Below are 17,596 nucleotides of genomic sequence, written 5' to 3' on the forward strand. Positions count from 1 at the left end.
CTTTCCGACGGTACTGTTGAAGGGTTGCGACCCAAATTTCCTTGGTCCTTTGCTCTCCCTAGACTCGAACTTCTTGGTAGGGACGGTGATTGCCGGCTTTTCTTGTTTATTCCTTTTGGCAAAACTTTCTTTTTCGTCCTCTATCTCCATCCAGTTATTCGCGCGGAAGAGTGCATCCTGAATTGTGTCTGGTTTATGAAGTATTAAGTCTTCTTTAAACCTTGAATCATGTCGCAATCCTTTTCGCAGGGCAGATAAAGCTGATTGCTGCGAGATTCTTGGGAGCTTTGATAGCACTCCTTTGAATTTGGTGATAAAAACTCGAAGTGACTCATTAGATCCTTGCGATAAGTTCCAAAGATCGGCATCCGAAACGCTTTTATCCATAAGGATGGAGTATTGCTTTAAGAATACGGCTGATAGTTCGTCGAAATTGCTGATCGAACCCGGCTCTAATTGGGTAAACCACATTAGAGCTTGGCCGCATAGATTCTCCGAAAAAAGCTTGCAGTAGCCTGCGTCCTCATCAGCTTCATCCAACTTGACTCTTCCAGCAGCGATCAGATTAGCTGCGAGATAGCTTTTTGGATCCTCCAATCCGCTGTAAGGGTCCAACTTGAGTTTCCGGGAATCTTTGATCCTCAAACTTGCAATTCGCGAGATGAAAGGAGTTCGCCTAGCCTCTTCAATGACTCGATTGATGTCTGGCTCCGAACTTGTAGCTTGATGAAATTTTGATTTCATTTCTTTTAATTCCTGGCTAACCTTCCTCATGGTCTCAAACTGGTCAAGGTTCTCCTGCTCGTATTGAGCTGCAAGTTGTTCTTCATCTTCGAGCTGTGTCTCTTCTTCCAACGTCTGAGCCACGTTATTAGTAGCACCAGGAGTTGTTTGTCAGCTGGTTTCATTTCTTGCAGCGGAACTTGGCGAGTTGAATATCCCTCTTCGGATTCCCACAAGGTTTCCTGCACTTAAAGAGCGAACACGAGTTTGTATAGTATTGACGTTTTGACTAAGAGATACCTGGGATGTTTGCAACGTATCGACGGCTTTTTCCACATCCGAGAACTTTTGTGATATGTCCGACATGGTTTGCTGCATAGCTTTGAGGGTTTCAGCCAATGATGTCTCAACGGTGTCTCCTCCGGACATTGTTGCTTATCTCGGAAGTGTGATAAAGGAAAAAATCTGACCACTCAAGAATCCCTATCCCCACAGACGGCGCCAAAATGTGGATGTCGGATTCACACACTCAAGTATTTTATTAAGTAGGAAAGATTATTCTTGAGGGACAAAAAATGAATATGTAAAAAGCTTATGAATTGCTACGAAAATTGCTATATTCTTTCTTTCTCGAGAGGCCGATCCCCTTTTACATGGTCATTGGCCTTTTATTTATACATAGAGAAACGACATTAAAATGAATAATTAAGTACAATTATTCCTTCTTAAATGCGTCCGTTTTGATTCTTCGACTTTAATGCTCAACGTTTGAATTTGAATTGACTCTGATCTTCTTGGGCCTCGCCTTTTCGGCCCAAGTCTCCTCGAACTGACTTACCCGTGTCTTCTACACCGAACTCGTACCACAGTACAGTCACTTCGGATTCTTGAAGTGGTGATAACCACTTCGACCGTTCCTTCGGCTCATGGGCTCAACGGGTTTTGCCCTTTATGGGCCATTACCTTGACTACGTGGCAATCTTTGGTTGGTCCCGGACTTCTGGTGCGGGATCCGACACCAACAACCATGGCTGCACCAAGTTCCATGTCTGGTTCTCAATTGACAGACGCAGATCGTATCGGCATAAGCGGCTTGAATGATGCACAATGGAAGCAATTGAGACAAATGCTTGAAGAACGAAATCTCAACTCTACTGATACAAAATCGGGTACGTTCTTTCTTGAATCTTTGATCATTGATTCTGGTGCGACAAATCATATGACTGGTACTCTTGAATTTTTGTGTGATGTGTGTGAAATGGCTCCGGTGTTGATCAAACTTCCCGACGGAAGATTTACAACCGCTACCAAACATGGCCGTGTCTATTTAGGATCATCATTGGATCTTCAGGAAGTGTTTTTTGTTGACGGTCTACATTGTCATCTAATCTCAGTTTCGCAATTGACTAGAGCTAGAAGCTGTGTTTTTCAAATCACTGACAAAGTGTGTATTATCCAGGATCGCATCACTCTAACGCTGATTGGAGCTGGTAAGCAGCTCAATGGATTGTATTTTTTTCGGGGAACGGAAACTGCAGCGTTAGTGACACGCACGGGTTCATCTTCTCAGTTGTGGCATTGTCGTTTCGGCATCCTTCCTCCAAAGTTTTAAAGTTGTTGCCGTTTTCAGATTCTACTACTCATGATTTTGATTCAAAGACTTGTGAGATTTGTATTAAAGCTAAACAAACAAGGGAATCTTTTCCTTTGAGCAATAATAAAACAAGTTTTCCTTTCAAAATGGTGCATTGTGATCTTTGGGGTCCGTATAGGACTACATCAATCTGCGGTTCCAACTATTTTTTAACTCTAGTTGATGACTATACGCGTGCTGTCTGGTTGTATCTTCTACCATCGAAACAAACAGCTCCACTTCATCTTAAAAACTTCATCTCCTTGGTTGAACGGCAATTTTCTACAAAAATAAAGACAATTCGTAGTGACAACGGCTCGGAGTTCGTTTGTTTGTCTTCATTCTTTGCTGAACATGGGATTGTTCATGAAACATCATGTGTAGGCACACCTCAACAAAATGGTAGAGTAGAACGCAAACATCGACATATCCTCAATGTAGCACGTGCTCTTCGCTTCCAAGCTAGATTGCCTATTGAATTTTGGTGTTATTGTGCACTTACCGCGGCCTATCTTATTAATCGAACTCCAACGCCTTTACTTCAAGGTAAGACCCCTTTTGAGCTCATATATGATCGGCCTCCTCCGATTAATCATATTCGTGTCTTTGGTTGTGTTTGCTACGTTCATAATCAAAAGCATGGAGGAGACAAGTTTGAGAGTAGAAGCAACAATCTATTTTTCTCGGCTATCCTTTTGCAAAGAAAGGCTGGCGGGTTTATAATATAGAAACAGGAGTAATTTATGTCTCTCGTGATGTGGTTTTCTGGGAAACAGAGTTTCAATTCCCTACCTCTGTTTTTGATCCTCTGACAGACCCGCAACTTCTTCTCTCTGATGAAAACCAGTCTCTATCATCTCCACTTTCATCGTCGCAGGACACTTCCACTCCGCCATCTCCTGTTGCTCCTACTACAGCTCCGGATTTAAAACCATCAAACTCATCTTCTTATATTGATGATGATGATGTTACTACACTCTCCGACGACACTGCCTCCGTCGATGAGACCTCCGATACTGAGATTTTACATTCTCCGTCTCTGACAAAATCACAGTCTCCGTCTCCAACAAAATCATTGTCTCCGTCTCCACCAGAATCTATGTCTCCATCTCTGATTATTTCTGCTACTCCGACTGCTTCCTCTCCAAAGGCTGCAAAACCGGAACCGGAACTTCTTGGCATAGGAAAACGTGTTAAAAAGCCACTAGTGAGGCTAGCTGATTACGTGACTACTTTACTTCATAAGCCTCACCCGTCAGCAACTCCGTATCCACTAGATAATTACGTGTCTAGCTCATAATTTTCTGAAGCATACCAAGCTTATGTCTATGCCATATCCACTGGTATTGAACCTCATAGCTACAAGGAAGCTATCCTTGATGAAAATTGGCGTTGTGCAGTTTCCGATGAGATCGGCTCTCTTGAAACTCTTGGTACATGGACCGTTGAAGACTTGCCTCCGGGAAAGAAAGCATTGGGCTGTAAATGGGTCTTTAGGCTTAAATACAACTCGGATGGTACACTTGAACGTCACAAAGCTCGATTGGTGGTCCTAGGTAATAATCAAACCGAAGGTATTGATTATTCCGAAACATTTGCTCCCGTTGCAAAAATGGTTACCATTCGTGTTTTTCTTCAACAAGTTGTCTCTTTGGTTTGGGAAGTTCACCAAATGGACGTTCACAATGCGATTCTTCAAGGTGATCTTGATGAAGAAGTCTACATGAAATTTCCACCGGGTTTTCGTAGTGATGATAACCACAAAGTATGTCGCTTACGCAAAGCCTTGTATGGTCTCAAACAAGCTCCTCGTTGTTGGTTCGCCAAACTCACCACCGCTTTGAAAGACTACGGTTTTATTCAAGACATCTCCGATTACTCTTTATTCACTTTAGAGAGACATGGTATAAGACTGCATGTTCTTGTCTACGTCGATGATTTGATCATTACGGGTTCATCAGTTGCCGTCATTAATAAGTTTAAACGATATTTAAGCTCATGTTTTTACATGAAAGATCTTGGTATCTTGAGGTACTTCTTGGGTATTGAGGTTGCTAGAAGTCCCGCCGGTATGTATTTGTGTCAACGAAAGTATGCTATTGATATTATCACGGAAACAGGGTTACTTGGGGTTCGGCCTGCGTCTCACCCTTTGGAGCAAAACCATAAACTTCCTTTAGCATCTGGTGATACGATATCCGACCCTTCTAGGTATCGTCGTCTTGTTGGAAGGCTTATCTATCTTGGTTCTACACGTCCCGAGTTGTCATATGCCATCCACATTCTTTCACAATTTATGAATGATCCTAAAGCTGACCATATGGAGGCTGCTCTCCGGGTTGTTCGTTATCTCAAATCAAGCCCAGGTCAAGGTATTCTTCTACGCTCCAACACATCTTTGGTACTCACGGCTTGGTGTGATTCAGATTTTGGTACTTGTCCACATACGCAAAGGTCACTAACGGGTTGGTTCATTCAATTGGGAGGATCCCCAATCTCTTGGAAAACAAAGAAACACGATGTTGTCTCTCGTTCTTCGGCCGAGGCTGAGTATCGTGCTATGGCTGACACAGTTTGCGAAATCATGTGGTTACGTGCCCTTCTTCCAGCTCTTGGTATCTCGTGTAATGGTCCGGTTACTTTGTATTCTGATAGTCTCTCCGCTATTAGTCTTGCTGCCAATCCGGTTTATCATGCTCGCACAAAGCATGTAGGTCGTGATGTACACTTCGTCCGCGATGAGATCATCCGTGGTACAATTGCCACCAAACATGTCTCCACGACATCTCAGCTTGCGGATATCATGACCAAAGCTAAGGGCCGTCGCGAGTTTGAAGCTTTTCTTCTCAAGCTGGGTATTTGTAACCTCCATACTCCAGCTTGCGGGGGGTATTGGGCTGTGAGGCCCCTACGTAAGCCCACTTAGTTTGTATAGCTACACTAGGTTAAATCATCATGTTGTATAAAAGGCATTGCCTCTCTTACGTATTCAACAAGAAACAAAGTTTACAACATCATCTCTTTCTTAACAGTATATCAAATCATTGTAATTAGACTTCGTCATGGTGTTGAAACAACTTGAAAGTTCAACAAAAAATAGATACTTATCATTGTACTCAATGATGTCTTTTTGTGGGTTCTTGGACTCTTGGTTGTTAGAATTTATAATGTCTGAAATTGTTTTCTTCTTTTCTCCTCTGTTTATGGGGTCATGCTTTCCTTGTCTATAGGTAGAAAATCTTTGGGTGTAATGGGAGAAAAAAACTAAAAGATGTGGGAATTATGCGATAGATGAAGCTAATCTGGACCCTCAAAATAGTGCATCGAGCTAAAAAGGAACCACTTAGCCATTAGTTTTTGTTGATATCAAATATATTAGCCATTAGTGCTACATAACTTGCATTGCTAGAACCTAGAAGACACAAAGAGACAAATAGACAATAGGAAGAACAGTTGGACATGCACATCTCGTAAAAATTGTTCAATACTGATTGCAATCAAGCAAGCAACTGTAATAACTTTCATTTGATTAATTAATGTCGTCTACGTAAAAAAAATAACAATCTGTTTTTGTCAAACTATCACCGTCATCCACAAACCGCCACCATTGTCCTGCCGTCACAGCCTTCTAAGAGCATCTCCATCCGCTGATACGATGAGAGTTTCTCAAAAAAAAAAAAATATTATTTTTTTAAATTATTTCTTTTTTGTTTATTTTTAATAATTAAACCAGTAGAATTATGTCATGCGTGCAGAAACATTTCTTATCAGAGTTTCTCGTTTGAGAAACTGTTTTTTTCTCTCTTCATTTATTACTTTTTTAATTAATAAATTTTGGTGAGAAGCTCTCCTCCATTCCACCGATGGAGGTGCTTTAAGCTCTTTTTGTCTTCACAAATTTGAAGATTATAACATTTCTTCTCCCATAGTGAATGATTCTTCTTAAACTCCGATTTGGAAGATATGAGGATCCAAGAAAGAATATCAAAAAATGAAAGATAAAGATAAAAGGATCAAAGGGAACATAGCATTTATCCTTCTTCTCTTTTTTTTTTTTCATTTTTTTTTTCATTCATGCTATGATATACTTTTCTCATCATCATGGTTTTCTATCGAATAGTATAATATTACTTCAAATTGGTAATTATATTTATTCGAAAACAAAAATAATTTTGAAGTTGTTGATGGACTAAATGTTAAACTTAATTAGCACAATATGTATATATGTTTATGCAATTTTTGTTTTTGTTTTAGGTATTAAAAAACTTTTTCGTGTGAGAACCCTAAATCGCCACCGTCTTCATTTCTTGCCGTTCAATCAATTCGGGTATCAAGTAAAGCTGAATTATGGAGACGAAAAGAGTATTGTCATCATCTGGCTCCGTAGATTCAATCAGCTCTCTTCCAGATGATATACTTGCTCATATCTTATCCTTTCTTCCTACTAAACGAGCTGCTTCTACCTCAATCCTCTCCAAAAGATGGAGGACTCTGTTTCCACTCATGAATCTTCTCTGCCCATCTCTCTATCTAGACTACTCTGATTTACTCTATCCCGAGAGACAGACTGAAGAAGAATCTGTTGTTCAGGATAGCTTCAGAAATTTCGTTGATAAAACACTTTCAGGTTGTAACAACAATTCCTTAAAAGAAATTCTAAATTATGAAGATGATGATGTTCAACGCATGAGTCCTACCAGATGGATATCAAAGGCAATGGAAAAAGGCGTTTCGGATCTTGATCTTCGCATATATATGCATTTGATGTACGAGCCACCATGTCTTCTTCCTAACACCGTCTTCATTAACAACACATTGGTCAAGCTCACTTTAGGAACAGAGCTTTGTCTTGGTAATGCTCCTTTGGAGTACGTTGGTCTTCCCCTGCTTAAGAGTCTCTTCCTCCACACAGTTTGGTTTTCAGATGATGCTATATGTGATGTGATGTTTGATGGTTGCCCTGAGCTAGAAGAATTATACATACATCACATTTACATTGAAGATAGAGATCGCGAATTCAACATTCCTCCAGCACCTCATTATTTAGGCCACGACAACATCAAAAAACTCACAGTTTGCTACAATAACGATGTTCAGGCCCCTCGCGTTTTGTCAATCTACACACCAAATCTTGTTTACCTAGACTACTCTGATTATCTAACTTGTCTCTATGAATCGGAGAATCACTTCAATGATCTTTTAGATGCCCGCCTTAATCTTGTTTTCGCACGGTGTGGGAGATGGGGTAGTGAACACGAACCCTGTTTGAAAATCATTAATTCTATCTCCAATGTTCGGATCCTTTACCTTTCTTCTTCTACTGTTGAGGTATGTCTATCTCAATCTCAATCTCTTTCCTTTCATTTTTCTTTCTTTCTTTGTCTTGTTTGATGATTTGTTTGTTGCTTTGATGTGTTGCAGGTGATGTATGCATGCCTTGATCTTGATGAGATTCCATTGTTTAAGAACTTGGCCACTCTACATTTTGAGGGTGATAAAAAAGACTATTGGAAATTGCTTTGCAATATGATTGAAAAATCTCCAAAGCTAGAAACTCTAGTCCTCAAAGGTTTGTGCGGTGTAAGCGATTGTGGGGTTAACATTGATGGTGGAAATGTGGTGAAGGTGGTTGAGATACAAGGGTATAAAGGAAGACTTGAAGAACTGAATCAGGTGAAGTGCTTCTTGCTAGTAATGGAGAATCTTGAAGAGATGAAAGTGAACATTAGTGATGAGATAGAGAACAAGTTGCAACTCACAAATGCTCTTCTTGCTCTTCCTAAACGCTCACCCAAATGCAACATCCATGTCTTGTGATTGGGTGCTTGGTAAAATTCTAATTGGATGTTACTTGATAGGTAAGATTTCTTTCTTTACCGACAATGTTTAACGACGAAATCAGAAACATGTTTGATTCTTTGTTATTTCTCTTTTGAGTTTCCTCAAGCTCCCTTCTAAGTTTTTAACTTCAAAAATAAACAAATCTTTTCATTTAGAATAATGAAAGATATAAAAGAATTTTGGTTGTGATGAGAATATTTTTCGAGAGGTAAATAATTTGTCTCATTTCAGTACAAACTTACGAATTTTTATCTATGTACAAAGGGATCGTCAAGCTAATGTCTTGGTCTTGAGATACCACTTCTCTTTTTCACTATGATATCTAGTTGAGACTAAATATGAGAAAAGTAAATTTGTGTCCCCCGGGAGATTATGGCTTTGTCAACCAAATCAGTTCAAGTCGATCGTATACGGCTCTCTTACTTAGGTAATAATGAAGGCAGATAATGATTTAATACCAAACCTCATTAAGCATATTTTAACGTACCTCCAGACAAAACTCGACTCAAATACGAAAAACCTAAGTAATAAAAAAACATTGCATTGGATCACAACTTAGAAACACCAAAGAGCTTCTTCTATCAGTCGTCGTCGTATGAGAGAAGATAATCTTCTTAGGTTTAATCTCCAAAGCGAGGCTTAAGTCAGTCGTTAGAGAAGATAATCCTCTTACCGCAGAACTTAGGTACCACTTTCGGTTTGGTCTCCAAATCAAGGCTTCCTCCTCGAAGTTTGTCTTCATACCTGGAATATATATCAAAAACCCTCCCTTGTGATATCTCCATGTATACCAAATAACGTCACACAATGATAACAAAACTCTTAAGGCAAATAGGTATAATTGTATAAATCCCTTACCAAAGCTTCTCTGCAAGGTTGTACCTAATCAAAAAATAATAATAGCGTTATATAATTTTCTGTAATGACATCAGAACTATAGCACCAAGTTAGAGAAACCAATTTACTTGAGTCGGAGAGGGTATGGAGCTATCTCAGCCATGTCAAGACAAATCTTACTAAAGCGCAAACGTTCACCATTCTTCTTTTCCAGCGCCTACAGTATCAAAGGTTTAATGAGCAGCAATCATACTTTCAAATGACTATTTTTCATCATTACTATAAAACTACGCTTACCTTCTCTGCTTCTTCAGCAGAAGCAAACTCAATAAAGCCACAGCCCACAGGCTTACCCATGTGGTCTACAATAAGTCGAACACGAACAACTTCTCCAACATCTTTGAAGAAACTGATACTGTAAAAATGGAAGATAGATTCTCAGTCATGAAAAACAAGCTCCGAGAAGAAAAGTGGATATTAATTATATTTAAGGTGCTACTTACATATCTGATATTTTAGTTAGGTGAGAGAGATTGGAAGCAAAGAGCGTCTTTTTTGTTACCGCAAATGGCTGAATTTAACAGCCAAGTGTGTTAGCACAACTCAAAGTAGAAAAGGACTTAAATTGCATAACAACAAAAAGGACTTTATGGCAACGGATGTGTTATGAAACGGTAAGCGTTTGTTCTACGCCTGACATATTTTGAAGAAAATAAGAATATGTACCTCAACAAAATCAGGAGTTTCATAAAGTCCTTTCACTGCCTCATTTTCTTCCATAAGAAGGCCTTCTCGTCGAAGGTAGTCATCGTACCTAGAACATCAAAAACCCTAGTGATCACTCCATGTATACCAAAAACTTCACCCAATATATATACTCTCGATAAGTTAAAAAAACTCAAGATGCAAATGTTAAATCCCTTACCAAACCTTGTGATCTACGCAATACCTAATCAACAAAAATAATAATGTTAGAGTCTTCCGTAATGGCATCATAACTCTAGCGACAATATTACATAAAAAAGTCTCCATAACATGGAAAATCAATTTACTTGGGTGGACGGTATGGAGCGTCAACCACTCGACGAACAATCTTGCGATCATGATTCCAGCGCCTACAGTATAAAAGATTTAATCAGCAATCGTACTTTAATATAACTACTTGCCTATTTTCATCATTACTATAAACTACTCTCACCTTCTCTTCTTCGTCAGCAGAAGCAAACTCAACAAAGCCATAGCCCACATGCCTGCCTTTGTTGTTTAAAGTAAGTTGAACATGAACGACTTCTCCGACATCTTTGAAGAAATTGATGCTGTAAAAATGGAGGATATATATAATATTAGTCATGAAAAAACTTGCTCCAAGATAGAAAGAGGAAATTAAAGATGCTGCTTACATATCTGATATTTCAGTTTGGGGAGAGAGATGGGAAACAAAGAGTGTCTTTTTCGCTATGGCAACCGCCTGAATTTAACAGCCAAGTATGTTACCACAACTCTAAGGAGAAAAAGACTTAAATTGTATATAAAAAAAATAATAGCATCATCTAAAGATTCATCCCAAGAATAAGTCATCTTTCAAAATAAGTCATCTTCTTCTAAGCCTGATATATTTTGAAGATATTAAGAAGTGGTACCTCAACATAATCTGGAGTTTCATCATGTTCTTTCATCAAATAAATCTGACGATCATGCAAATATTCGCCGTTCTTCTTTTTCAGTGCCTACAGTAAAAAAGATTTAATCAGCCATATAGTGCTTTCAAATAACTAATTATCATCATCACTACAAAACTACTCTCACCTTGTTTGCGCGGTAAGCAGAAGCAAACTCAACAAAGGCATAGCCCAGATGCTTACCCTTGTTGTTTACGATAAGACGAACACTAACAACTCCAAAATATTTGAATAAACCTTTGCTGCAAAAGTGGAGGATAAAATATCAGTCACGGAAAACTTGCTCTGAGAACAAAAGGACTTGATAAAATATAAGTCATTGCCGCTTACATATCTGAGATTTTAGTCTGGGGAGAGAGATTGGCAACAAAAAGTACTTTCTGAGATTAAAAGCCAAGTGTGTTAGCATGACTCCAAGGAAAAAAGGACTTAAATTGCATAGTAACAAAAAGTAGCCTCATCTAAAGAAAGATTCATCTTCAGATCATAAGTCATCTTTCGACTTTGTAGTGTTAGTTTAAAGATAATAAGAACATGTACCTCAAAAGAATCGGGAGTGTCATAAAGTCCTTCCTCTGCCTGGTTTTTCTCTATCAGAAGGCCTTCTCTGTCATCAAGTCCTTCCTCTGTCTCATCATCTTCTATCAGAAAGCTTTCTCGTCCAAGGTAGTCATCATACCTAGAATATCAAAAACCATAGCTAGTGATCTCTCCATGTATACCCAAAAGGGAAACTCCACCCAATGTAACAAACTTAAAGAGGCAAGTAGTTAAAATCCCTTACCAAACCTTGTGATCAATGCAATACCTAAGTAACAAATATAAAAGCGTTAAGTCTTCTGTAATGGCATCAAAACTCTAGCAATAAGTTACAACGAGAGTTATCAATTTAATTACTTGGGTAGAAAGTATGCAGGTTTCTTATAATTAGCCAAATGAAGAAATATCCGATGACCGTGCAAATATTCACCGGACTTCTTTTCCAGAGCCTAGAGTATAAAAGATTCAATCAGCAAACCTACTTTGAAATAACTACTTTTGAAAGGACTAGTTAAATTTTTTATGACTACAAAACAAGTCTCACCTTCTTAGCTTCGTTCGCAGAAGCAAACTCAACAAAGCCATAGCCCGAATGCTTGCCCTTGTGGTTTACAATAAGGCGAACATGAACAACTTGTGCAACATCATTGAAGAAATCGATGCTGTAAAAGTGGAGGGTAAAATATCAGTCTTGACCAGAGAAGGAAAGTGGAAATTGAAGGTGGTGCTGCTTACATGTCTGATATTGTAGTTTTGCGACAGAGACCGGTAACAAAGAGTGTCTTTATTGTTGCCTGAATTTAACAGGCAAGTAGTGTGTGTTAGCGCACGACTCAAAGAAGCCTCATCAGAAGAAGATACAGATTCTAAGAACAAGGTACCTCAACAAAATCAGGAATGTCATCATCAAGTCCCTCCACTGTCTCCTGTTGAATTGAGTAGACATTGAACATAAACTTGTACAATATATCTAACAAACAATAAAATATTTAAAAATTCTTAAAAAATTATACCTTCACTGAGACTAAATTAGCCTGGTCAGACTTGTGCTGGAGAGTATCATCAGAAAATCCTTTGGTTGTCTCCTCCTGTTACATATATGAGTAGCCGAGTAGCCATTATAAGACAATGGTGTAAAGAAAATTGTTGTAAGAGAATAAGAAGAATCCGACCATCTTAGGTTTACCTTCTCCTCGGATGTTTCTTTGTGTTTCTTGAGAATCTGTTTGGTCTCCAAATCATCTTCCGGGTTTCACTTACCTAAAAGAAGAAGAGCAGCAAAAAAAAAAAAAGAAGTGAAAATCAACGAGTAAGTGAACATTAGATAAGAGCTCAGAGCCACACAAAACCAACCCAATAAATTAGCTTTGACGGCCGATTCCTTGTTAGAAGTGGCCATGGAGAAGATTGAAAAGAGAGGTTTATGTAATATTCCGGGAAGAGTCCGTTGAGAGCAAGCAATACGTTAATAACCCTAATAAATCTGGTTTGATCGGTATAACTAAATCTCCATCACTCACTTTAGGCTTCTGTATACCTGGGCTTTGGGTATCATCATCACTTGTGGTTCAACATTTTGGGCCTTCTTGTCTCATCTAATTTTAATACCAAATAATAAAATAAGTTAGACCAATAATTAAATGAGGAAAATGTGCATTGGTCTCCCATCAATAATTCATGAGACTAGGGTATACATGGGCTATTTTTTTATTATATAGTGAGCCCATTAACAAATTTGGAAAGATTTCGTGTAGCCCACGTGACTTTTTCTTTGGTACGTGCAAAAACCCTAATCTCCCCTTAAATAGCGAAAATTTCACGAAAACCCTAATCGCAGTCGATTTGCTTCTTTCATTTTTTTCAGTAAACAAAAAGAGAGAGAGAGCGATGAAGGTTGTTGCGGCGTACCTCCTTGCTAAACTCGGTGGCAATGAGAATCCATCCGTCGCTGATCTGAAGAAGGTCTTCGAATCTGTTGGTGCAGAGATTGACCAAGAGAAGATAGATCTGTTCTTCTCTCTGATCAAAGATCACGATGTGACTGAGCTTATCGCTATTGGACGTGAGAAGATGGCGGCTCTTTCTTCCGGTGGTCCTGCGGTTGCGGTTGCTTCTGGTGGAGGCGGTGGTGCTGCTCCAGCCACTGAGCCTGCGGCGGCTGAGGCAAAGAAGAAGGAAGAGGAGAAAGAGGAATCAGAAGATGACGGTGGAATGATGAGTCTCTTTGATTGATCATGTGATGATGGTAGAATCTTTCGATCTGCGTATTATCTTATCGTGTTTTATGTCTTTTTCTTAATTAGGGTTTCTGGATTTTGTTGTTTCCATGGATTATTATCGTCTTTGGTAACTTGAGTTTGGTGCGAATAAATGATTTTTGTTTCTGATGATCAGGTTCATTTTGTTCTTTTGAACATTTATGCTTTAACAGTGAATGTCATATTCTACTATCGAATTTTCGATTGATGAATATTGACATTTTCCATTGATTATTCTAAGGATTTTGTAGTGTTCAAGACTATGCGAATAATTTAACTTATTTTGTTTCTGATATTTCTCAACCAAAAGCTTTTAACATTCATGATTTTTACTATAGAAACTATATATGTGCAGCGAATGACCGATTTTTACATATGATCAAATTTTGTATTGAATATAACGACATTCTCCATGGAGATTAGGGATATTTTTCCTTTTTTTTTTATGAGCGAATAACATTTTGTTCTGATGTTCTTCAATCCAACTTTTGAACATTTATACTTTTCAATAGATTGAGTGGCATTTTTATAATTGACGATCAAGTTTGGTATTGAATCAAGACATTTCTATAAAGACTACTCCTTAGACTATCTACATTGATTTTGATTTTACAACACCCACTTTTTTCTTTTTAACATTCCACATCATCTTCTTTCTTCCACATCATAATTCAATACCTATATAATTTTTACTCTCTACAATAGTTTTGTTTAATAAAATTACAACAATGTTGAAGAGATTCAACTCTGTTTACTCCACGTGATTCCACATCATAATTCAATACCTATATAATTTTTACTCTCTACAATAGTTTTGTTTAATAAAATTACAACAATGTTGAAGAGATTCAACTCTGTTTACTCCACGTGATTCAGCAGTTGAATAAATATTTCAACTGTTTTAAAAAGCACCATTGTAAGTAGTCTTAGTGGTTTTGAGAATGTTGAAGAGTTTTTTATCAGAATAAACGTTTTTTATTCTGTTCCTAATTAAATCCAATTTATTTCTGAATTCTGATGTTCTTCAATCCAATTTCTTCATTTGTCTTTTGACTAGATATCAAATCCGTGATCAAATTTTGTATTGAATCACCATTTTCCATGATTGATCGTAGTAGGCACTTTCTAAAGTTTTTGGCACTGTTTGTTTCTGATGTTTTTCAATCGGTCAATCAAGTTTATTCCTTTGACTATTTGTGCTCTCTTTTTTACTTGAAACCGTATAACGCCTAGCAATAACGTGAATTACTTTTTTTTCCTACAAATCTTTGATCGAATAATTGCATTTTCGGTTGAAATATATGATTCCTCTCGTATAAGCCAATCTAAAGTAAAAGCTTTTTCTTTCACCATGAGCGACCATAGCATAAAAGATGATACAAGTCATTTTCTTTCTCTGTGTTGTCTCATTTCAGTTTTCTTTTCAGAAAATTTACATTCTCTGGGAAAAAGTTTTTAGCATATTCAGAGAATAACTGTCTGAAAAAAAAGTAGAATTTTGTGCGCAAAAAGAATCATTCATGCAAAAAAGGTTTTTGTTTTGTCTTTATAAGAAAGCTTAAAAGCCAAACATGGAAGTATAAAGCTAAAAATTTGATGTGGGGACTAACATATATGTCTTTTTTTTCATCTGTAAGTTTGCATTTTCACTTTTCTCGATTACACCACAAAAAATGAATCTTTTTTTGGTTACTGCAACAAAAGACTAAAATGATTATTGCTTTTTTCCTAAACCATTTCCCAAACATTGTGTTTTATGCATTGCTTGAACATAAATGGATATCAACCAAACCATAACCTAACCGCAAAATGCATAATTGTTGCTTAATACAGAGGCAAAAAAAAAACCCAAAAAAACCCTAAAAGGGGAAAAAAATTCATGGAGAAAATGAATACATATTACTAAACAGTTTCATTAGAAGAACTCAAAATCTAAATAAGGACCAGATGATGAATCTGATTGTTTTGAATGCTTGCCTTGTTGTTGAACCGATGACTTGAGGGTTTCATTTAGTATCGAAAGATCGATTGGTTTCGGTATTTCTGGTGGGGTTGTGCTTCTTATTAGAGCCCAATTGACATTGTTGAAGAAAGGATGTTGCTTTATCTCTGTAGCACCTTTCTTGAATCCTAATCTCTTCTTAGGATCTTTAGTTAGCAAACCTCGAATCAAATCCTTAGCTGCAAAGCTTATAGATCCTTCGGGAAACTTTAACGGTTGCCCAACAACATTGAAGAGCGTTTCGCGGTTTCCGTTTCCTTTAAATGGCGTTTTCCCTGTTAACAACTCGTAGAGAAATATACCAAAAGTCCACCAATCAACAGAACTTCCATGACCATCTCCTCTTATGATCTCAGGAGCTAAATACTCATGCGTGCCAACGAATGACATAGACCGCGCATCCGTTGGCTCAGCTATTAGCATTGGGAGTGAATCTGAACCAGCTTTTTCGGTTTTCGCCTTTCGTGGTTTGTTGTTGAGGAAACGAGGCTTGAAGCACGATGGTTGGATACAGGCTACAGGTAATTTGCAGGATGGGTCTATGCAAGGAGGTTGAATACAGTACGAAGCAATATGACAAGACGGTTGTGAAGTTGATTGAATCAATGTAGGACTCACGAAACTCTGCAACGAAAGATCGAAATCCGAAAGCATAATGTGACCATCTTCTCTCACCATTACATTCTCTGGTTTCAAATCTCTGTACACTACACCCATCATATGAAGATACTCAAGCGCAAGAAGTACTTCAGAAGCATAAAACCTGCAAATTCAACAACATAAGAAACAGACAAAACAGAGGATCCATTAGAATGTGGAAAGATTCAATGTCTTCAGATTCTTAGAAGCTATACAAAACAATCAAATCAATTTGATTTTCACTCTCACACAAACCCAAAAAACATTGCCAAGAAAAAGACAAAACAGAGGATCAAGGCCTCAAATGTTTTTTCAGATTCTTAAAGCTACATAGAAGAATCAAAGCAATCTGATTTCACTCACAAACAAAACCCAAACCATTTACATGAAAAGACAAAACAGAGGATCCACTAGACAGAACAATCAAAAACATTTCTGTTCATTTCGATTTCACTCTCAGACAAAAACTCAAAACAAGAAACTAACCTGGCGGCTAGTTCGGAGAAATGTTTTCCGGGCTGTTTCTGCCGGAGAATATGAAGATCTCCGCCGCTACAAAACTCCATCAAAAGACAAGAAAACTTCTCAGTCTCGAAATGAGAGTAAAGCGTAGGCAAGAAAGGGTGATCCAACAAACCCAAAATCTCTCTCTCAGTCTGAGCTCTAACCAGTTTCTTCCTACCAATCAACATTCCTTTATCCATCACTTTCATGGCAAAGAAACATCCCATCTCTCTAAGCTCAGCTAAATACACACTCCCAATATCTCCACATCCCAACTTCTTCAACAACCTAAAATGCCCTAAACCCAGATCCTCGTTTTTACTACACTTAACACTCTGAATCGCGTCCCATCTAAGATCGTTCCCTTTATGTGGCTTCGAAGGAGCAAAGACCCTTTTGAAATTAGCCTCGTTTGCATCGAAAGATTGAGACTTTTCGAGATTAGCTTCACTGCTTACACTGTTACTGCTACAGAAACTTAAGCTGATACTATTGTTAAGCCTAACGTCTTCAGAGCCATTACTGCTAGTTTTGAAGCTTGCGGATCCAGAAACTGGACTAGCATTGGCATTGTTGTAATTGGAAGAAGAACAATCATGTAAAGAAGATTCAAGATTTGGAGTTTGGTTACTCATAACTGGAAGAAGAAGAAGAAGAAGAAGAAGAAGAAGAAGAAGAAGAAGAAGATCGAGAAAGTGGTGAGAAGTGAGAAAGAAGAAAGAAAGATGTTTCCTTTAAAGAATCTATGGGTTTTGTGATGTGTTGTTGATGGTCAAGGCTCTGTGATGTGACTCGAGGTGGTCAAAGAGAGAGAGAAAGAGAGGATTTTTTGAAGACATTGAGATTGTTGAAAAAACAAAAAACAAAATGTGTTTAATTTTTTTTATTTATGAAGGAGAGATTTTTCAAAATTTGAAACAGTGGCTATGTGTGTGGAGGG

General features: G+C 38.0%; 4 protein-coding genes across 4 annotated transcripts; 2 read left to right on the forward strand and 2 right to left on the reverse strand.

The window, feature by feature from the left end:
* Nucleotides 1-6,685: 6,685 nt before the first annotated feature.
* On the forward strand, nucleotides 6,686-8,270 carry LOC110226272 (putative F-box protein At5g40050). The gene is made up of 2 exons (XM_021017288.1): nucleotides 6,686-7,684; nucleotides 7,778-8,270. Exons 1-2 carry the CDS (start codon nucleotides 6,704-6,706, stop codon nucleotides 8,171-8,173), a joined length of 1,377 nt encoding a protein of 458 aa, XP_020872947.1. The 5' UTR covers nucleotides 6,686-6,703; the 3' UTR covers nucleotides 8,174-8,270.
* A 374-nt stretch (nucleotides 8,271-8,644) lies between these two features.
* LOC9304748 (polyadenylate-binding protein, cytoplasmic and nuclear) lies at nucleotides 8,645-12,811 on the reverse strand. Its single transcript, XM_021018512.1, has 20 exons — nucleotides 12,791-12,811; nucleotides 12,267-12,341; nucleotides 12,135-12,179; nucleotides 11,798-11,938; nucleotides 11,611-11,702; nucleotides 11,498-11,521; nucleotides 11,254-11,392; nucleotides 11,044-11,093; nucleotides 10,841-10,955; nucleotides 10,675-10,761; nucleotides 10,435-10,502; nucleotides 10,183-10,350; nucleotides 10,087-10,149; nucleotides 9,960-9,983; nucleotides 9,761-9,848; nucleotides 9,538-9,605; nucleotides 9,332-9,449; nucleotides 9,163-9,251; nucleotides 9,056-9,079; nucleotides 8,645-8,941 (listed from the first exon to the last, which is right to left on the reverse strand). Exons 1-20 carry the CDS (start codon nucleotides 12,809-12,811, stop codon nucleotides 8,842-8,844), a joined length of 1,599 nt encoding a protein of 532 aa, XP_020874171.1. The 3' UTR covers nucleotides 8,645-8,841.
* Nucleotides 12,812-13,071: 260 nt separating this feature from the next.
* On the forward strand, nucleotides 13,072-13,646 carry LOC9306798 (60S acidic ribosomal protein P2-5). The gene has a single exon (XM_002868630.2). It carries the CDS (start codon nucleotides 13,141-13,143, stop codon nucleotides 13,483-13,485), a length of 345 nt encoding a protein of 114 aa, XP_002868676.2. The 5' UTR covers nucleotides 13,072-13,140; the 3' UTR covers nucleotides 13,486-13,646.
* A 1,567-nt stretch (nucleotides 13,647-15,213) lies between these two features.
* On the reverse strand, nucleotides 15,214-17,512 carry LOC9304749 (serine/threonine-protein kinase D6PKL2). The gene is made up of 2 exons (XM_002870682.2): nucleotides 16,639-17,512; nucleotides 15,214-16,276 (listed from the first exon to the last, which is right to left on the reverse strand). The coding sequence occupies exons 1-2, from the start codon at nucleotides 17,289-17,291 to the stop codon at nucleotides 15,427-15,429; spliced, it is 1,503 nt and encodes a 500-aa protein (XP_002870728.1). The 5' UTR covers nucleotides 17,292-17,512; the 3' UTR covers nucleotides 15,214-15,426.
* Nucleotides 17,513-17,596: the final 84 nt, after the last annotated feature.

The sequence above is a fragment of the Arabidopsis lyrata genome, assembly GCF_000004255.2.
Source record: "Arabidopsis lyrata subsp. lyrata unplaced genomic scaffold ARALYscaffold_7, whole genome shotgun sequence".
Lineage (NCBI taxonomy): Eukaryota > Viridiplantae > Streptophyta > Magnoliopsida > Brassicales > Brassicaceae > Arabidopsis > Arabidopsis lyrata.